Source organism: Stegostoma tigrinum, chromosome 10 (assembly GCF_030684315.1).
Source record: "Stegostoma tigrinum isolate sSteTig4 chromosome 10, sSteTig4.hap1, whole genome shotgun sequence".
Lineage (NCBI taxonomy): Eukaryota > Metazoa > Chordata > Chondrichthyes > Orectolobiformes > Stegostomatidae > Stegostoma > Stegostoma tigrinum.
Genome location: NC_081363.1, coordinates 58,358,573 through 58,381,107, shown reverse-complemented (window position 1 = coordinate 58,381,107; position 22,535 = coordinate 58,358,573). Strand labels below are relative to the sequence as shown.

General features: G+C 38.8%; 1 protein-coding gene across 1 annotated transcript in view; it reads left to right on the top strand.

The window, feature by feature from the left end:
* sec23a (Sec23 homolog A, coat complex II component) overlaps positions 1 to 21,722 on the top strand; it is an 85,609-nt gene extending 63,887 nt beyond the window's left edge. Inside the window, exons 14-20 of the mRNA XM_048537764.1 lie at positions 8,890 to 9,043; positions 9,204 to 9,281; positions 9,468 to 9,629; positions 11,508 to 11,594; positions 11,845 to 12,000; positions 20,395 to 20,460; positions 21,042 to 21,722. Coding sequence (XP_048393721.1) covers positions 8,890 to 9,043; positions 9,204 to 9,281; positions 9,468 to 9,629; positions 11,508 to 11,594; positions 11,845 to 12,000; positions 20,395 to 20,460; positions 21,042 to 21,131 — 793 coding nt within the window. The 3' untranslated portion in view covers positions 21,132 to 21,722. The remainder of the gene's footprint in view (positions 1 to 8,889; positions 9,044 to 9,203; positions 9,282 to 9,467; positions 9,630 to 11,507; positions 11,595 to 11,844; positions 12,001 to 20,394; positions 20,461 to 21,041) is intronic.
* The last annotated feature ends 813 nt before the right edge of the window (positions 21,723 to 22,535 follow it).

Below are 22,535 nucleotides of genomic sequence, written 5' to 3'. Positions count from 1 at the left end.
TGCACAGGGCGTGCGCTAGGCAAGATCAACATTTGCAAGATCTGTTATTTGAGGCTACAAAATCCAGTCATTAGTCTGATAAGAGTGCCTTCAAGCCTCTGTATCATCTGCCTGACAGAGGGGATTGTAAGAGGAGATCATTACCGGGGTGCAATAGATCCTTGATTATGTTAGCAGCCTTTCTGCGTCAGTGAACCACGTAAATAGAGTCTGTGGATGGAAGGTTGGCTTCTGTGATGGTCAGGGCTATGCACGCCACCTTCTGTCGTTTCTTATGGGCCTGGACAAAGCAGTTGCCATACCAGGCTGTTAATGCACCCTACAATATGTTTTCATTGGTGCATCTGTAGAAGTTAGTAAGGGACCTTGCAGACATGCCAAATTTCCTGAGTCCCCTGAGGAAGAAGAAGCGTTGTTATGCCTTTATACTGTCACATCTTTGCAGGAAGTCCAAGACAGTTTGTCAGTTATCGTCACTCTGAGGAACTTGATACTCTTCACCCTCTCAACCTCAGTTCCGTTGATGTAGATGTGGGCGTGTTCTCCTCCTTTCTTTATGAAGTTAACGATCAGTTCTTTAGTTTTGTCAATGTTGAAAGGCAGATTGTTTTCATTACACCATGTCACCTAACTCTCTGTCTCCCTTCTGTAGCTTGACTTTTCATTGTTAGATACCCATCCCACTACAGTGTCATCAGCGAACTTGTAGATGGCATTTGTTTGGAATTTGCCAATACAGTCGTAGGTGTAAAGAGAGTATAGTAGGGGGCTGAGGACACATGCATGGGGGGCTCTAGTGTCGAGTGTTATTGTTGAGGAGGTTCAGTTAACTATCTTCACCAATTGCAGCCTGTGGATCAGGAAGCTGAGGATCAGTTGCAGAGGGTTGAGCCAAATCCAAAGTCATGGAGTTTTGAGATCAGTCTGGAGGGGATAGTGGTGTTCAAGGCGGAGCTGTAGTCAATGAGCAGGAGTCTGATGTAGGTGCCTTTTCATGTCCAGATGCTCCAGGGATGAGTGCAGGACTAGGGATGTGGCATCTGCTGTGGACCTGTTGCACCGTAGGCAAATTGTAGGGGAATGATGCAGGCTGGGAAACTGGCATTGATGGTGCGCCGTGACCAATCTCTCAAATACACTCCATGATTATTGAGGTCAGAGCCACTGGGCGGTAGTCATTAAGGCACGTTGCATGTGCTTTCTTAGGTATGGGGATCCTCTTGAAACATGTGGGCACTTTAGCCTATAGGAGAGGTTGAAGATGTCGGTGAATACCTCCACCAGTTGGTCCACACAGGATCTGAGTGCTCAGCTGGGGACAATGTTGGGCCCATCATTTTCATTGGGTTGACTTCCAAAAAGACTAATCTGATGTCTGAAGTCATGACAGAGGGAACAGATGTGTCAAGGGCTGTCAGGGCAGGCATAACCGCATGGCTGGCTGCCTGCTCAAACTGAGAATAGTTCAGTTACATTTCTTTAGTTATCATAAAAGCTTGATACATTTGAGTGAATGCTTGACCATTTCTCAAGGTATTTTAGAGTTAGTGGGTCCTGAGTCTCCAACCACGTAATTAGAAGGCAAAAATTGACACTGATTTGCATGGCCATCATTAGACCAGCATTAAATTCTAGATATATTAATGGAATTCAGATATCACCATCTGCCATGGTAGGATTTGAGCCCATACCCCAGAGCATCAACCTTGACCCTTGGTCCAATGATTTGTCTCTATGTCGCCACCGCACCTGTGTATTTGAAAAGGAAGAAGTCTGGTTCAGCCCGGGTGTACCTGATGGGCAAGCAAGTATTTTTTAAAGATTTATATTCCTGTAATTAATTTTTTGATTTTTTTTTGCTTAACAGCACAACCTTTCCTTGTTAATATTTTAATTTTAATCAGCACCAAATTTAAAGGCCTTGTTCATGCCTATGTGTTAAGTTCCCAGCTGTTTATTGTAATAACAGTACAGTAAAAAATGCATACCTAAGTATTCAAATATATTATGCAGGTAAATTGTCCAATTTCAGAAATACAAATCTACATTTGCTCACACTTTGTTTCAGGTCTTGCTTTAAATACTGTAGTTGGTTAAGCAAAGTATGTACAGCTTTAGAAATGATAGAAAGTTGAGAAGCAGAAACTGACACATTAATGCTGCTGATTAAAACTAAGGCGAGGCTGGAATTTGCAGATGTTGCTGTGTGTGTTTATTTTTGCCCATTTTTGCTGAGTTAAATCACTTGCCTTACACACTTGGTGTCAAAGAAAATATCTATTCCTCTTCTAACTAAACAGGCAGTCTTAAATAAAATACAATATTCTAATTCTAAATTTAAACCTAACAAGTTGCTCAGTAATGTTTATTTGTTGAATTAGCTGGGATTTGATTAAAGATCGCATTTTGATGGGTTAGAAGTTGCTTTCACGTTTTTGGACAGCATTTAATAACACCATTAATTTTTAATCCATTGTTTTCATATTTAATACTCCAGTCCAGTTCTAAAAACTGGCACAAAATATGATTGCTTTCCATGACTCTCTAAGAATGCTGTTCTTCTTTGGGGTCTGGGGTTCTGAGGTTTTTTTAAATCAATATTGTACAAAATAATTGCGCGCTTTTGATTTTTCCCCTGGGGTAATGGTTTCTCAGTATGCTTTCTCAATAACTGTAAGCTGTCTGCCAGCATCTGGATGCGTTGTCTGCATTTGTTTTCCCAACTGATTTGATGCAATTCTATCAACTCTGATCATATTTGTTCTAGATTGTTGCAATAAACATGACCATATCTGCCCAGTCTTCTCAAATCAAGCTGGATTTGTTCTCAGGCATTCATTCATCCTAATTCTTGATTCCTTCCTTCAAAATCATCATGACTTTCAGAAAGTTATTCACATGCAGGCATTTGCATACTAGGCTGAGGAAACAGAATTAAATTAAATTCTGGCACCAAATATTCCAACATGCTTGGTGAGAAACTATGGCCGAGGTGGGGAAAAATAAATTAATTTTGGGAAAAGGTGATTGATAATTGAATAATAGTATGAAGGAATTTATATTTTTAAAATATTTAAATTTATGTCAAATTGTGATACTTGCACAAGTTGTTCACCAAGCAAAGTGAAGACTCCTATACAGAACCTTGTTTTCTTCAGTTGCCTAACACTTTGAGCCTTTATATTTTCCATGTTCTTTGTCTTTCTCTGGTTGGCTGTCTCTCACTTTTCTTATTGCAGGCCATGTCTGTGTTTCTCCCAGTGTCTGCTATTGCATGTGTTCATATGCCAATGTTTCAAGTTTCTTTGACTATTGATTTATGTTGACTTTGCATCAGGCAACAAAACATACCCAGATTTTCCAAATTATGTGAATTATGTCTTAATTATATTTCTGGCGGTGAGCATTAACTGCAGTTTGACTTGTGCCCCTATTCAAAAAAAAGACTGAAACTGGTGATTTAGTTAAAGTGTATCATTGTAATACATATCCATCAGAATTATGTCATGTTTTGCTCTAGACATTGATGAGACCACATTTAGATTCAGTACACAGTTTTAGTGTGGCTTTTTTTAAAGGAAGGATGTGAGTGCAATGTTCACAGTTCAGAGGAGGTTTATTATATTAAAACCTGGAATGAGATTAAAGCTAATGAAACATTGGCTTCTGTCTCTAGAGAAATAGAAAATGTGGGATGCAGAAGTTATGCTGCAGTGATACAAAACTCTGGTTAGACCCCCATTGGAAGTACTGTGAGCAGACCTGGGCATCACATCTTAGAAAAGATATATTGGCCTTGGAAAGAATACAACATTGTAAGAATGATACATAGATTTCAGGAATTACACCACGAGGAGAGATTATACAAAGTGAGCTTGTTTTCTCTAGAATTCAGAAGGTTAAGGAGTGATCAGATTGAAGTCTTCAAAATCTTGAGGTTTAGATAGAGAGATAACAATCAAGTATTTCTACTGGTTGGGTATTCTAGAAATTTAGGACACAGTCTGAGAATTACAGCTGTACAGTTCAGGAGAGATGTTAGGAAGCACTTCGACACACAAAGGATGATAATTGATCGGATTTCTTTCCCACAAATGGCAGCAGATTCTGGATCCGTTGTTAATTTTAAATCTGAGATAGCTTAACAAAAAATTGCCTAAGGTATATAAGGGCTAAAGACAGGTTTGTGTCATTAAGCCACAGCTCAGCCATGATCTCATCCCATGATCAAACAAACAGCTTGTTGGAAACATAGGAACAGGCTCAAGAAGCTGAATGGCATACTCCGGTTCCTATATTTCTAACAGGCTGCGCTTGTTTCGATTGGAGATTACAGGTGAGGGGTGATTTGATTGAGTGCTCCTGTGAAACAGGGGCACTGTCCCTAACTCTGACCTAGTAGGCAAAGGTTAAAGCCCCATCTGTTTCAGAGGTATGTCAAGCATCCCTGGACAGGTTCATTTTAAAAGAAAGCCTAATGAGTGATGTGATTTTAAATGTATAAAGACCCTGAATGGTCTTGACTAAGGTGGTGAATCCAGAACTAGAGGGCACCATTTTAAAATTATGGTTGACCTTTTCAGTACCAATGAAGACACAATATTTGAGGTTTGTGAGACTTTGGAACTCTGTGACAGAAGGGTGTGGAACCAGATCATTGACTACTTTAATGCAGAGATATGAACTTTTGTTATGCAAGTGGATCAAAAATTATCCGAATTAGCTGGGAATGTGGAATTCAAAACAAACCGATTAGCCAAGATCTTATTGAATAGAAGATCAGACCTGAGGGGCTGAATGGCCTGTATCTGCTCTCATTTCATTTGCTTATGTATGTGATTGATGTTTTGGAGTTCAACACATGTTTTTGTGACATTGTCACATTGACACATGTTTTAAACAGTTAACATATTAAAGTAATATTGATCGAAACATTTGGGTGAAAGTTGGAATAGCTGCAGTGCACATGGTTGGAAAAGGACAGAAATAAGTAGCGCTGGTACATTTAGAAATAATGACATACAGACTTGGAATCCGTGTTGGAGGATGTAACCTAAGACAACTTGGAAAGGGAAAAGGAAGTTGGAGATAAAAGGATGTGCTGTTGTTGCTGTGACCACTTGGGCAGGAAATTGGATAGGTCATGTGGGTTGGGAGTCAAGAGACAGCAAACAAACAGTAGGTATTTGCATATTTTTGGAGAATTTGATCATGTTTCTTTGTCTGATATATACCTTCAATATTTTAGCTGACATGGTTGGTTTTCTATGCTCGAACAGAATGGCATTTTTGAAGGAGGTAGCTTGCAAGCACAAAGCAAGTACCATGGTTGAACTGTGAAAGGAAGTTATCAAGATGTGGAGAGTAAATTGGCAGTATTACAAAGAAAACAGATGACTGATGTCCATGTACAAAGACCTGGAAATGACCAAATGATTTCAGCTGGACCATATAACGGCAAGAAAGAGATACAGAAATATAGTTACGAACTCAAAAGGTCAGTCAGGAACTGATACAGAAAGCAGTGGAACCTAGAGAGGCCAACAGAAGTAAATACACGATTTTTGAATGATGTAAACAAAGCACTAACTGGAAAAGGCTACAATATTACCAATATGAATGAGCAATTTGAGGTTCTTGCAAAGATTTGTAACTTGGGTTTTGAATGAGGTTGTTGGCTTCCTCGCTGGCTGGTTATTGTACAGACATTTTGTCACCATGCTAGGTAACATCATTGGTGCAGCCTCTCATGAAACATTTATATTTTGGTATTTATATAATCTGATTTGTTTAGTTGGGTTATGTCATTTCCAGTTCTGTTCTGCATGGATTTGTATATGGGGTTTAATTCCAGATGTTTGTTGTTTGCATTCCGTGTTGAAAACTAGGCCTCAAGGAATACCCACGTGTGCCTCTGGTTGGCTTGAGCTAGAGTGGCCACATTGTCCCAGTTAAATTGATGGCCTTCATTGTCCGAGTGCACAAGATGAAGTAAGGTTCGTTGTGCTGTTTTGCTGCTAGCTGGCATTTGTGTATCCTGATGGCTAGTTTCTTTCCAGTCTGGCTGATTGTATATTTGTTGCAGTCGTTGCATGTTATTTTGTAAACTACATTGGTCCCGCATACCATGAGTATGGGTTCTTTGGTCCTTGTGAAACATTGCTTCATCGGAGCTGCACTGATGACGTTACCCAGCATGGTGACGAAATGTCTGTACAATAACCAGCCAGCCTAGCAAGCAAGCCAATAACCTCCTGAATGACCAATGCGGACCATATTGAAAGGTCTGCTGAAGAAAAGCATTGGCTTTTAGGAGGAAAATGATAAAAAGATCATGGGTTACCACTACAATGAAGAAAGGATGTAAATTACAGGTTAAGAGGAAAAGCGACGAGAATATGGTTAAAAGAGCAGTGTGATATACTTAAAAGAATTGGATCAACTAAGAAAGGAAGGCCATTTATTTGCAAAAGCAAAAGATATTTGTGACACTGCATTATGGACTGAAAATAATTGCATTGGAGGGTAAGAATTTTTTTCTGAACAAAAACCTGAGCAATGATGAAAAATATGGAAGAAAATTAAAGAATTGTCTGCCAAAAATGAAAACTGAAATGGTTGAGCTAGAAGAAGAAAGTAACATTGAGATTGATTTCATGAACAAGAAGTATGACAGGATGGTAAGAGCAGCAATAACTGAGATAAAAAAATTGGAAAGCAGCGGCAATAGCTAAAACCCTTAAGAATATGGGAATGAACTTGACATGGATATTTGCTAAATTGTACAGAATTTACTCAGCAGGGGAATGGCTAGAGGACTTCAGCCAGAAGAAAGAATGGAAGGCTTTTTGATGTTCTGACTGTCATACAATTAAGCTGATTGTCCATCCATTGAAGTTTTTATTAAAGAGTTAGAACAGAGGGTTGGCGGGAGGGCACAGAACTACATTGGAAGTGAAACGCTTAGATTCCAGGGAGAAAGAGGGATGGGAGAAGCATCGGCATTCTAAGATAAGTGAGTAATGAATATGGTTTAGAGTTCAAGCAATAATTAAGTATGTCCTGTGGATTTTGAATTAGAATTTGATTGGGTAGACTGGATTAAACTCTTTACTGTGTTTTAAGACTGGAGAGACTGAAGTCCATATATAGGATAAACAGCAACAATACGAATAACCTAATGAGCATTAGAACCATGTGTAATTGGTTGAAAAGTTCGACAAATTGCTCTGGTCTTGCTGCATTTGGACATAGACTGGTTCATTATCTGGGGAATCGTGAATGGTATTAAATATTGTACAATCATCAGTGGATATCCCCACTGTTAACCTTATGATGGAGGGAGGGTAATCGATAAAGTAGCTACAGTTGGTTGGGCCTAGGACACTTCCCTGAGAAATTTGTACAGAGATGTCCTGGAACTGAGGCAACTGACCTCCAGCAGTCTCGACCACCTTCCTATGTGCCAGTTATTTCTATTGACTCCAGTTTTGTACGGCATCTCAATGCCACACTCGGTCAGATATGGCCTTGATGTTTAGGGCTGTCACTGTAACCTCATTTCTGAAATGCAGCTCCTTTGTCCATGTTTGAACCAAGGCTGTAATGAGGTCATTAGCTGAGTGCCCCTGTGGAACCCAAACTGGGCATCATTGAACAGGTGGTTGCTGGGCAGGAGCTGTTTGATGTTGATGACGCCTTCCACTGCTTTACTGATGGTCAAGAGTAGTCTAAAAAGGTGTTAATTGTCTGGGTGGGATTTGTGTTTTTTTTTTGTATATGGGAAATTCCTGTTATACCTTGCTCAGATGCCAGTCTTCTAGCTCTATTGGAGCAGCTTGGCTAGGGGCTGGCAGGTTCTTGAGCCCCTTGTTGTTTGAGGTGTAGTTCTGGCATCTGGTGTTCATGATGGAATGAAGACAAGGTTTACAGAAGCACTTCAGCAGTCACTTTTATTTTCAGTACAGAATCCAAGATTCTAAATCATACAATGGAGTACTGGTGATATCCTCTGCATATGTTTTGGTTTTTGGTGGGAACTGCCAGTAGATGATTTTATCAGACATGCTTAGAGAGGCAGCTGTTGGCTCTGCACAGTTAATTATCTACGTCTTTGTTGACATTGACCAATTTGAGATAATACTATTTGAATAGGTAAATATTCTACTACATTGAGATTGTTGTCATTGCTGATCTTAAATAGAACTAATTAAAAGCTGGAACCACACATGCCAAATGACAGACTTGAGCAAGATTTCATAATCTGCTTCACATGACTACTGATAAAAGGTTTATCTCTTCTCTCGCAAATGGTGTTGTAAACCCCATGCATCCTCTATAATGTCTGATTAGGGTACAGCATTACAATTGTACATACAAATCAATATTTGAAATGTAATTTGTCAGGTTTACATGAGTAAAACTGCATCTTGCAACTTGGGAGCATTGAGTATGGTTTGACAAAATCTCATGACTGCAAAACAGTAATCTGGAATTAACGTGCCAAGTTATTTTAGAAACTTTGCTCTGTTTTCTTTATGACTCGTTCCATTAGCGGAGGAGAATACTCTCTCAAAGTATATTCCTGATGAAAGTGTTTTTTGATCTGTTCAATTTTTTTCTGGAATTTGACTCTGTTGTCTTGTCCATTATAAACATGTTTATTACTATATAAATTCATTAAAACAGATTCCTAATTTGTTTACAGATTGTACTCTCTGCTATGTATTCAGCATTTATTCTTCATATTAAACTGAAATCCAAGACACAAAACCAATTATAGACATTTACGTTTCATTGTTAATATACATTTGTTTAAATACTGTTCTTTGTATATGATATATGATACTGGTTTATAAAAATCATGCATATTTTCCACCCTTTATAAAGCTGGGCAGATGCACAAACACAGATCCAGAATATTGCTGCATCCTTTGATCAGGAAGCTGCAGCTGTTCTCATGGCAAGATTGGCAGTTTACAGAGCAGAGACTGAGGAGGGACCTGATGTCCTCAGATGGCTAGACAGACAGCTTATACGACTGGTACGTTACGTTTTCTGTAGTTCTGTGTCTGTCTGTGGGTGATGGATGGTGTGCAGGAGGGAAAGAAGCTTGAAGCAATTTACTGGCTACTTTAATTTGTTATTATTATAATGCTTAAAAAGAATAATATCCAATAAATTCCATCTTTTTCTTTTTCCAGTGTCAGAAATTTGGAGATTATCACAAAGATGATCCAGCCTCTTTCAAATTTTCTGAAACATTTTCTTTGTACCCACAGGTATGAAGTATGTTCTCGTAGATTTTAGTTCATTAACTTTGAAATTATGTTACAATTCATATGAATATTTATAGATTATGCATTGGGAACTTAAACAATATTTTAAATTTGTGATCATAAAAGAAAAGTTTGAGTCAACAGAAGCCTAGATTTGCAATATAGAGAAATTTTTTGTTTCTATTTTAGTTTATGTTTCATCTGAGAAGATCTCCATTCTTACAAGTTTTTAATAACAGCCCTGATGAAAGCTCTTACTACCGTCACCATTTCATGCGTCAGGATCTTACGCAATCCCTCATCATGATTCAACCCATCCTGTACGCCTATTCTTTCAATGGCCCTCCAGAGGTGAGAAATGTGATTTCTGATGTTTAAATACATCTGTGATGTCAGATTGAATAAATAGTAAACACTACAACTGAGCTGTACAGTGTTAATCTGCACTAAAATTCAATCGCGAATTAGTTAGTATTTGAGGTGGGCAGATGGAGTTCCCAATGCAGATCAGCTGTGATCTACTTGAAGGAAGAACAGGCTTGAGAGGCTAAACCTTGATCTTGCGTGAGGTATTGATTAATATCCGGCTCAAGCTGATCATTAGTAGTCTTTCTTCTGTACAAGTTATGTTGATCTTGTGTGAAATTTGCTTTCAGCTTAGTTTGTGGTTTGTGCGGTAGCCTTAGAGTACAACTGCTGTCTCTGTCCAAAGTAATTTTTATTTGGTCTGAGATTATAGTCATTGGATGTGTGTGGCTTACATGGAAATCCAGCTTTAATTTGAAGTCATATTGCGTCAAGCGAGACAACAGGGGTGCAAGGTAGAAGCTATTTTGCACTGGTGGTGAACTTGTAAGAAAATGGTGTATTTGTACTCTGTTTGTGTGGAAGTACTGAAATTGGAATACAATGCTTACAATTTACCCCAAGCTTATGCTCCATGCTTATTTCTCTGTCTAGTACCTCCTTTTATTTAGAGTAGAATAGAGATGTCCACATTTGTATTTTATGACATTTGTATTTGATTTTTATCAAACTTGAATGTGGAGTTGGGCCATTATGCTGAGGTTATACAGATATTGGTGTGGCCTCTTTTGGAATACTGTGTCCAGTTCTGGTCATCCAGTTATAGAAAGGATACTGTCAAGAGGGAGAGGGCTCAGAAGGGATTTACCAGGATCTTGCTGGGTATGGAAGGTTTGAGTTATAAGGAAAGGCTGGATAAGCTGGGACTTCTTTCACTGGAGCGTAGGAGGTTGAGAAGTGGCCTGATAGAAGTTTATAAAATAATGAGAGGTATAGATAGAGTTGATGGTTGTTGTCTTTTCCATAAGATGGGGAGTTTTAAGATGAGGGGGCACATTCGAAAGGAGAGATATTTATGAAAAACATGAGGCAATTTTTTTTTTACATGGAGGGTGGCTTGTGTGTGGAATGAACTTCCTGAGGAAGTGGCTGATGTGGGTACAATTACAACATTCCAAAGACATTGGATGGATATATGAATAGGAAAGGTTTGCAGGGATGTAGGCCAAGGTCAGGCAGGTGGGTTTAGTTTAGTTTGGGATTATATTCAGCAAGTACTGGTTGGACCGAAGGGTCTGTTTCCCTGCTGTGTGACTCTATGACTCTATTGTTGTAATTGGAAACAACAGTAGGATTTATTAGAGTTTTAAATTCATTTTACACCAATAAACATTATCTTGTAATTATCCAGTACCAAATCAAGTGTCCCAAGGTACTTTATGTAGTAAAAGATTTGTAGACGAGATTAGAAGAGTTGCCCAGAAGTTGGATCACATAGGTTTTAAGTTTCTTAAAGAAGCTTGGACAAATGGAATGTCAGAAGCTTTAGGAAATGTGTTTGCAGAGAATTGATGCAGGCAACAAATCTATTGTTTACCCATGGTGTGTGTGGTGTTAAAGAGGCCAGAGTTAGAGAATGAGTAAGCAAGTTGGAGATCCTAGAGTACGGGGGATTATGAGCCTTAAGAGGTGTGTGGAACAGGTTGAAGCTAAACATCAGGATAAGGGTCTTAGTTTTTAGGCTTTTGAGTACTTGGAGCAAATGTGTTTGTGCAGCTCTGAGCATAATTCCATCCAATGGCTAATGAAAAGCATATTTGTTCATTTTGGGGGAAGAGGAGATAAGATAACTGAATGCATTTTGGAATCTGAAGTTTTATGAGCAAAACTTTGGTAATCATTTTTCTCTCTGCCTTTGTGTAGCCTGTTCTTCTAGACAGCAGCAGTATTCTCCCTGATAGAATTCTTCTCATGGACACCTTCTTTCAAATACTTATCTACCATGGAGAGGTAAGAACATAACACTTCAAAGTATACGTAACACACATATTTCTGATCAGCATTAGAAATGCTAGCTAATATTGGAGAGATGTTGAAGTTTTATCACATTTCATTACACTCATTAACTACTAACATTATGTTCATTTCATAGATTAATTAGCGATTAATAATTTCATTTCAGGCAATTGTTAAATAGTTTAATCTAACTTTTATAGCAATAAATGAACACAATAACTCAACAGAGAACTATTTTTCTTAGACGATTGCTCAGTGGCGTAAAGCTGGCTATCATGACATGCCTGAGTATGAAAATTTCCGCCATTTACTGCAAGCACCTGTAGATGATGCGCAAGAGATTCTGCACAGCAGATTCCCAATGCCACGCTATGTTGACACAGAGCATGGAGGAAGCCAGGTAACCATCTCCATTTGTGTTATTTTAAATTTTGAAATCACTGTCTAGCAATTTGTATTTCTAATATTGATATTTGCTTTGTAAGTATTTGGCAGGGTGGAAGAATGCTGAATAGTTATTAAATACAAGGAAGGGTCACCGGACCCGAAATGTTAACTGTGTTTTCTCGTTCACAGATGCTGCCAGACCTGCTGAGCTTTTCCAGCAACTTTGTTTTAGTTCCTGATTAATTATTACTCTTTTTCTAGGAATCCTTACCAGGTTTCAAGTCAGTAACTGTGCTGGATATTATTCCTGTAGTGTTAGTGCCAGCTTCTGTATACATTACAGAAGATGCAATGATGCTTTATTCTTTGATAACAAAGTGTGAAGCTGGATGAACACAGCAGGCCAAGCAGCATCTCAGGAGCACAAAAGCTGACGTTTCGGGCCTAGACCCTTCATCAGAGATGACCCTCTCTGATGATGAGTCTAGGCCCGAAACGTCAGCTTTTGTGCTCCTGAGATGCTGCTTGGCCTGCTGTGTTCATCCAGCTCCACACTTTATTATCTTGGATTTTTCAGCATTTGCAGTTCCCATTATCACTTCTTTATTCTTTGATTGTTCTCCTTGTACATGTCTTTGGAATGCACCTCTTTCCATCCTGCCGACCACATTTGATGTTCATTAATTTCTCTGGTAATTTCTTTTTTTGTCTCCAAATCTTAATCACGGATATTTGTTTACTCATCTATATAAAAAATTCTGCGTAAAATTTGAAAAACTGATCAATTTTAGTCGTGATAGAATCTTCATTATTTTAGGATACCCCAGGTCAGTGTCTGACAAATAAAGGAGATTTATATTGAGTTATTAACTGATCATGAATCAGGATTGTTAAAAGAACTGGTTTTGAATAGTAATCGTGTTAAGACCATAAGACATAGGAGTGGAAGTAAGGCCATTCGGGCTAATGAGTCCACTCTGTCATTCAATCATGGCTGATGGGCATTTCAACTCCACTTCCCCGCACTCTCCCTGTAGCCCTTAATTCCTTGTGAGATCAAGAATTTATCAACCTCCGCCTTGAAGACATTTAACGTCCTGGCCTCCACCGCACTCCGTGGCAATGAATTCCACAGGCCCACCACTCTGGCTGAAGAAATGTCTCCTCATTTCCGTTTTAAATTTACCCCCTCTAATTCTAAGGCTGTGCCCACGGGTCCTAGTCTCCCCGCCTAATGGACACAACTTCCCAGTGTCCACCCTTTTTAAGCCATACATTATCTTGTAGGTTTCTATTAGATCTCCCCTCAACCTTCTAAACTCTTATGAATACAATCCCAGGATCGTCAGCCATTCATCGTACGTTAAACCTAGCATTCCAGGGATCATCCGTGTGAATCTCCGCTGGACACGCTCCAGGGCTAGTATGTCCTTCCTGAGGTGTGGGGCCCAAAATTGGACACAGTATTCTAAATGGGGCCTAACTAGAGCTTTAAAGTCTCAGAAGTACATCACTGCTTTTATATTCCAACCCTCTTGAGATAAAGGACAACACTATATTTGCCTTCTTAATCACAGACTCTACCTGCAAGTTAACCTTTAGAGAATCCTGGACCAACACTCCCAGATCCCTTTGTACTTCTGCTTTATGAATTTTCTCAGCGTTTAGAAAATAGTCCAAGCCTGTATTCTTTTTTTCCCAAAGTGTTTGCTATATCACGTCTGCCGAATGTTGTTTGTTGTCACGAATCTTCCTTTGCCTATACTGTGTCTTGGGCCTGTTTAATTATCAGTAGTAGGGCTTAGATCACTGCAGAATCTGACAGAAGAGACCCCTATCTTAATTAGCAATCTTTATTGCACAGTAACAACTGGACAATTTACGTTAGTAGTCGGGCATAACTACTAAGGACTCCCAGGGATTGCAAGGAATACATCAGTCAAGTGTAAGCATTATGGATAGACAATGGCTTGATAGTATTATTACTGAACTATCAATCCAGACACCCAGGTATTATCCTTGCTGCCTGGGTTTGAATCTTGCTGCGGCAAATGGTGGAATTTGAATTCAATAATAATGTGTAAAGACAAGTTTAATGATGACCATGAAACCATTGCCGATTGTCAGGAGAACCATGTCCTTTAGGGAAGGAAATCTACCATCCTTACTTGGTCTGGCTTACATGTCACTCTTGACCCACAGCAATGTGGTAGACTCTTCACAACTATCTAGGCAATTAAGGATGGGCAATAAATGCTAGTCCAACTGGTGATGCCCACATCCCGTGAATGAACCATTTAAAAGAAAAGATAAAGCTTTTGTAGAACTTCCTACATCCATCCAAATACTGTGTGATGTCATTAGAATGGTTGGCGATAATGCAATTTCAACATTAACTCTTTCAGAACTGTTACTTTACACAATACCTTCCAACCACTCTCCCCACCCCCATCCCCCCCACCCCCAAAAATGGGATTAGTATTCTCATAATCATTGTAAAATCATGTATATAGTTATATGAAATTTACCATTGCCCCCAGTCTATGACTTCACAAATGTGGGCAGTCTGGATATTTAATCCTTTTTCCCAGAATGCATTCTGTTTGTACTTGGTAGAATGGCAGATCTGCTTGAATACTGTTGATGTACAACTGAATCATCTCTCCTTTTATCTCTCAAATATCCTTGTGGAGGACATCATTCAATTTCCTTAATTTCTGGAATTTCATTCACTAAAGAATTCTTTTTGGTTAAATAGAGCAGTTGCCCCTAGCATTATCTTGAGTATCTTTTGAACTCATTAAAGCCTATCATGGAGATAACTGCTCTGTTGAAACATGTACTTTCTTTCTTATAGTTTCTAGGACTCTGGGCCAGGTCAAATATTTTCAACTGGAAGAGTTAATCTCTTAATTGCAATATCTTAGAAATTTAGACCAGGCAATTGCTTCTTCTTGACCCATGCCGTGTATCTGCAAGGATTGGTCTGGCTCACGTAGTTATATGCAGCTCATCTCCCTCAATTTGTTGGTCAGGCTGGACTGGGGGAGGCAATGGCCTAGTGGTATTATCGCTGGACTGTTAATCCAGAGGCCCAGATAATGTTCTGGGGGCCTGGGTTAATAAATTTCTGGAATTTTAGGATCTAATGATGACCGTGAATCCATTGCTGATTGTCAGAAAAATCCATCTGGTTCACTTAATGTCCTTTAGGGAAGGAAACTGCCATCCTTACTTGGTCTGGCCTGCGTGTGACTGCAGATCCACAGCGATGTGGTTGACTCTTAACTGTCCTCTGGGCTGTTAGGGATGGGCAATAAATGCTGCTTAGTCAGCGACACCCTCATCCTGTGAATGAATAGAGGAAAAAAAAATCATCAGTTCACCCTCAGATTGATTGTTTGTAAAGTAGATTTCAGACACTGTTGTGTCATGGAAAAAATTCTGCTCACCCAGCACTCTTTGTTACTGCCATTGATTGTTCTGTTTTGGCTAACAGAGCATGGAATGCTTCCACTAGTTTTGCAAAATTTTTAATTACTGTACGTTGACAATACAAAACAACTCTATTTTGCCCGTTAAATATTTGAACTGGAATCTTTCTTCAGTTTGGTTATGCCTTAAATCTACGAAGTCCAATCAAGTCTGTATATGTGGAGCTGGATGAACACAGCAGGCCAAGCAGCATCTCAGGAGCACAAAAGCTGATGTTTCGGGCCTAAACCCTTCATCAGAGAAGGGTCTAGACCCGAAACGTCAGCTTTTGTGCTCCTGAGATGCTGCTTGGCCTGCTGTGTTCATCCAGCTCCACACTTTGTTATCTTGGATTCTCCAGCATCTGCAGTTCCCATTATCACAAGTCTCTATATGTTATCCCTTGTTGAATGGTTTGTTTCTAAAACAGTTGTTCTCTGAGGGATAATCAATCTCCTTCAATGTTTCTAATACAGTTGAAGTTGAGACAGGAGAGAAGGTTCAAAAGTGAAGATTTTTGATTATGAACAATGTACACTTGCAGCTCTTGGGTGAGCTGCACTCTCATTAATGTCTTGTATAGTTTCAGAAACACTTAGTTGCATTTTGGTCGCATTACTTGCCGGACAGATGTATTGGAGACATTTCAGAGGAAGTTCACTAGATTGATTCCAGAGGAAGTTTGTCTTGTGAAGAGAGATTGAGCAGCTTAGGCCTATACCGTTTGAAGTTGAGAAGAATGAGAGGAGATCTGATAGAGGTATATAAGATGCTAAAGGGGATTGACAAAGTAAACCTAGAAGGGCTGTTTCCTCGTGTGGGACAATCTAGAATGAGATCTCGTAGCTTTAAGATATGGGCCTGCAGCTTTAAAACAGAGGAGGAAAAAATACTTCTCAAAAAGGAGTGTGAATCTGGAAATCATTATTTCAGAGAGCACTGAATGCTGGAGGGAACGGACAGATTTTAATTAGTAATGGATTGAAGGGTTGTGGGGATCAGGCAGGAAAGTGGAGTTGAGGCTGAGATGAGAGCAGCCGTGATCATATCAAATGGTGGGGCAGACATAAGGAATTGAATTGCCTACTTCTGTTCCTGGTTCTTATGTTTTATGTTAATTACAGTGTAACTTGTAACAAACCTATGCTCTTGACAATTATTCCATCTGTGTTATGTAGCCTCTGGCAGTAACATCTTTAGCACTGGAAACCGGTCTTATAGAATAGGAGCGCTCACTTAAAATTAATGAAATGTCCATTGGCACAGACAGGTTCTGTGTCTTCTAGATTGGCTGGATCAGCAAGTCCTCCCAGGAATACTTGGGTATCTTCTTCATTGGAGGTATTTCATCTAATGCAGGTATTTTTTCTAATGACATAATTACTCTACTACATAGACCCCTTGTGTACATGACCACTAATATTCCCCTTTTCCTAAAATTGTGTCTCACTTCTGCACATTTGCCAGAAGGGACCGACAGCTTAATAAATGTACCATGCCTTTGTCATGGTTGCATGTTTTCTGTTCCTGTATTGTTTCATTGACCCATGGCACTGAAACTGTAAATCTGTTGTTTCACCTTCTCACTTGGCTTGTCACATGCCTCTTTAGGGTGTCCATATCATGTAAAGTGAACATACTTTTTGCCTTCCTGAGGTAGAGTTGGCCTTCTGTATGAGTGTCCTTCTGGTTTGAATAATTGTCTTCCAAATTAAATCATCTTTGGTCTGTAACAAATAAGATCATATTTTGTCAAGATTTCCAACATTTTTTGTCTCTTTTAAATTCTGATTTCAAAGATCTATTTTTACAGTTTTCCGCTAATCTGTAGAGGTCATCAATTAAATTGTCCACACATTCCTTTGGGAGCTGAACTCTTCTGTTAACTTGTGATCATTCAAGAATTTTATTTGCTTTTACTTTGAAGTAGTTATCAGAAGCTTTTAGGACAATTGAAAGTATCTTCCAGAGAAAGTGGTGGATGTTGGTACAGTTAGAACATTTACAAGACATTGGATAAGGTCGTGAATTTGAAGAGTTTGGAGGGATAGGGGCCAAGCACAAGCAGGTGGAACTAGTTTAGTTTTGGAACATGGCCAGTGTAGACTGGTTGTACAGCTGTATGACTCTAATTGTACTCTCTAATTTGCTCAATTCTGGATTTCTTTAATTTTTGGTTAATATTGTGTCTTAAGAACTATCACCTCCTGCAATGCCCAGTCTTGGGTTCTGTGTGGACCTTCTCCAATTTTGCGTCATTACGGAAATATTATATCTACTTCCATTCCTTCTTAAAATGACATTAATATTTATTACTTTGCTACATTACTATAAAGCCATTTTGAGTGTGTATCTTTTCAATGTTGCTTATCGTCTGCTGTTCTTTTAAGTTTTTGTACTCTCATTCAACAATGCTATTTTAAATTCAATTACTGTCGAGCCTGCTGGACTTTATACAGTGTAATCTTTATTAGTCCTTTTAGACTCAGTTGCAGTAATGCTCTATTAAATCCTTCAATGAAGCTTATAAGTTGTATTCCTGTGGGTTGGGTAGTGATTTTCTGCTTTCAGATATTTAAAATTTTGTTTCTTTTTAAAACCTTATATATGTACTGTTTACTAGGCTCTCCCATCTTATTAATGATCAAAACTCCTTGCCACCTTTTTATGCAGTCAGGATGGTATTTTCACACCTTGATCTGGGCAAAACGATGCCTTTCTGCTTTCCATGGCCCAAAAACAATTCACTTTCCAAATTTTTTAAATAAAGTTCTCTGCCTGCAGCTATTGTAAGTTTTCTCACTGAAATCACGTTTTATATAGAGTCCTCGTCTGTTTATTCTTTAATTTTTCCTGCCTGTTCTACTTCTGCTTTGTCCACTAGACTCCCCTAAATTTGCTCCTTCCCAGCTTCAGTAAATTCTGAGGCCTTCCCAATCCTGCACCCGTAGTATAAATTATTTTGCAGGTTCTTTTGTCATTCCTTGCAGCTGTGCCTCTGGTTTATTGTGTGATAGCAAAAAGTGCAGTTTGCATAGCCAGTCAGACCTAATTTCTGGGGCCATTCAGGAACTGTACAGAATGTATCTGGTCTCTGAAGGCTGTTGTAAAACTTCGTCCCTCCACCCAAAGACTGCATGACATCATCAGATTGGGTGGAGCTAGTACAACCGTTATTTTATACAACAGTAACTTCAGACAGTGTGAGAGAGCGGATTCTCTCAGTACTTTGAGAGTTTACAATTCATCAGAGCCAGAGGTGTAAATTTATTTCTTTGTAATTCAAAAGCTTTATTTTCTCAAAGACTAAACAGAACATAGGAACATAAAATTAAAGGTAAATGAGTATTTTGCTTCTATAATTTTTCAGTGTGTTATATAACTTTTCAAAATGTTGCTATACTTTGGGCAAGGTGTGAGGGAACTTGAAAGTAGGTAGAAGAGACTTTGCAGTATGATCACAGGGCTTGGGATTCTACTTAGAAGTTCAGATTGGAAATGTTGCAGGTTTTCTCCTGGAGGAGTTGAGGGGAGATTCTTTAGACATCTTTAGGATTGTGACAGGTTTGGTGAGGTAGTTGAGGACAAACATCACAACACAGAAAATAGGAGCAGCAGTCGGCCGTTCGGCCTCTCAAGTCTGCTCTACCATGCATTAAGATGGTGGCTGATCATGCAACTCAATAGCTTGTTCTAGCCATTCCCGAGTATCCTTTGATCCCATTAGTCCGAAGTGCTATATCCAACTTTTTCTTGAAATCTCTCAATGCGTTGTCCTCAACTGCTTTCTATGATGGTGAATTCCATAAACTCACCACACTGGTGAAGAAATTTCTCCACTCCTCAGTCCTAAATGGTTTACCCCGTATCCCCTGACATGGCTCCTAGTTCTGAACATCTGCATCATTGGGAATGTCCTGAACATGTTCTGAACATCTGCATCATTGGGAATGTCCTTTCTGCATCCGCAATATGTGGTCCTGTTAGATTTTTATGGGTTTCTTTGAGATCCCTCCTCGTTCTTCTGTATTGCAGCAAATATGATTCTAACTGATTTAGCCTTTCATCATACATGCCAGGAATTAGCCTGGTAGACCTACCTTCTATAGGAAGACCATTTTTCTTTGGATAAGGAGAACTAAACTGTATACAGTATTTCAAGGTGGTCTCACCAAGGCCCTGTATAGTTGCAGCAAGACATTCTGCTTCTGTACTCAAATTCTCTAACTATAAAGGCCAGAATGCCATTTTCCACCTTTACTGCCTGCTGCATTTGAATACTTACCTTCAGTGACTGGTGTTTGAGAATACCCAGGTCTCATTGCATATTCTTAATTTTTAGCCATCCTGATAACCTCCCTTCCTGTTTTTGCTACCAAAGTGGATGGCCTGACGCTTATCCCTGTTACACTGTATCTGCTATGGATTTGCTTGCTCATTCAGCTTCTCCAAATCTCACTGAAAACTCTTCCTATTAGTTGATGATACAGCTATCAAGAGGCAGGAATTTCAAGTTTTTAGTGGGAGGTGCAGGGGAAATGTGAGAGAGAGCTTTTGATTTTTCTTTAGTTTGCTTTATACATAGCTAGACGGAGTGATTTAACACATTGGTGATGATTTCAAGCTTGTTGCTCCATGAAGGTGGTGGTAGCAGAAACCACCAATGATTTCAGGAGCAAATTGGATGGACATTTGAATGAAATAAACCTACTGGGTTATGGGCTGACTGAGCCGCTGTTTTGGGAACCAACGCAGACTCAGTGGACTTGCATGGCAGCCTCCTTTGTCAGAAATGACTCTCATGTCCTACATTACAGCAGTGAAAGCACTTCAAAATTTGATTATAAAGCATTTTGGGAGACCCTGGGATTGTGTATTAGTGCTAGTCTTTCTTTCAGTAATATGTTTGTATTTTTCTAATTTTTGCGAACAGGCTCGTTTCTTGTTGTCCAAGGTAAATCCTTCACAGACCCATAACAACATGTATGCATGGGGACAGGTAAGTCACCTTTTTCTAATGCATACTGTAGTCTTAACAGGCAAGCTGAGATTGCATGATATTATTTTTATTGGCTGAAAAATGCCATGTAGGATGTTCCCCACTATTATTATCATTATTATCTCTGATCTTTAAGCATTATTTATTTAAATGGTAGATTAGGAATGTAATTAGGATTCATATTTAGTTTCATTGTTTTATTTGGTGTCATTACCTACCCATCAGCAGTTATCTGAAATATTTGTTCATGAGCACGAATGTTTGTAGCAGCGAATGTGATCCCCAAACCCAGGTTAGTCGTATCTAAATTATTGTTGACTCATACTTATAAGGAGTACTCAACTACTAAACAATGGACTGTCTTAGAATAATAGCTTTTTGTTTGTTTGATAATCTTAGTTCATAATTGTATGGTGTAGAGAAAAGTTTGAAGTATAATATATCAGGCTCCTTATGCTTTTTTAAATCTGGAAGATGATATCTTATGTAGAGTGGCTTCTACTTTTAAGTCTAGCTGATTTATTATAACAAGTGGCAAGGTTGCTTGTTCAATTAACTTTCATGTTTCATGGTTTCCTTAGGAGGCTGGAGCACCAATCCTGACAGATGATGTCAGTTTGCAAGTGTTCATGGATCATCTGAAGAAGCTAGCAGTCTCGAGTGCCACCTGAGTGTAGAATGGTGATGAAGTAATATGTAGCACTGCAGTGAGCAGGACAAAGAGAGCTGGCAATCTACTCCAGCACATTATACAAAACATCTGCGTCTGTGCTACTGGCCTTTCAAACAGAACAGATTCACACTATGTTGGTAATACACCAAAGGAGGACTTTCCAAATTGCTTGTCTTCATTAGATAAAATTATTGCTTCTGTCCTATAGAGTCTGAAGGCATGTTCTTAAAATTAGTGCTTCCATACACATTACAGTGCAAAATCACTGATCTAAAGTCTCCAAAGTGTCTTGATGAACAAATAGCCGCATCAGTATTGTTATTTTTAACATGCCTCATGAACTCCTGTTTCTTGTTTTCGTCTCTGATTGTTAACATAGTGGAACCTCATGTAGAACTTTTATCAGCAATCAAATAAAATTTGTGAATTTTTGTGAAGAGTGCTGGCCTGTGGAGAAATATTTAGATTTAACTAAGATCGCTGCATTTTTGTCATTAAATACAATTTCCCCCAATTTCCGTAAATTTTTGTTTTGGTTGGAGTTTGAAACAGCTCTACAGTACATGAAATAAAACATAATGACTTAAAATGTGCTCATCTAGTTTATTTTTGTCCTCAGTAGATTTTGAGACATATTTTGAGCGATATGATGCAGTTTTATCCAGCTTTCATCATTTTACGGAGATATTTATATAATTAGCAAAATTATGCACCCATCTCCATTGTATCCTTGAGACTTTTTCTATTAATTGTGTATCTATTTCCTCTCCATGACATAAAAACCCAATCTGAAAATGTATCAGGATTGGTTGGGTTTTTAGTGGATGTCAAATATTCTGTGTCGTAAATAGCATATTTGCTCTAAAAGTCAATATGTAACTGAACATTTTTAGCAGTTTAATTTTATTGGATGTAAGTTACTTTATCCTCTCATCTGTGCAGAATTTACATTTCGTTTTATTTTCTGAACCTAAACATCAGTTGCGATAATACTTATCATCTCTTCATCTCATTCATGACATCAACTCATTTTTATACAATGAAATGAAAAAATGTGTATGTCTGAACCTTGTTGATGATTTGGGACTTTTGCGTGCAACCATGGTCCTCCTAAAAACCCAAGCTTGCTGATCGATAAAGAGTCAAAGAAAAACTGTCCAATGCATTGCTCAATTTTGTAAGTAATCACTTGATGGTTTGTTATTTTTAACCAATATCCTGACAGCCCACTGCCCACCACTGCTTGACCACACTTGCTTCCTGTAACAAAATAAAACAAAGAACTGCAGACGCTGAAAATCTGAAACAACAACCAAAATTGCCAGAGAAACTCGGCAATTCTGGCAGCATTGGTGGAGAGAAAAACAGTTAACATTTCAACTCCAGTTACCCTCCAGAACAT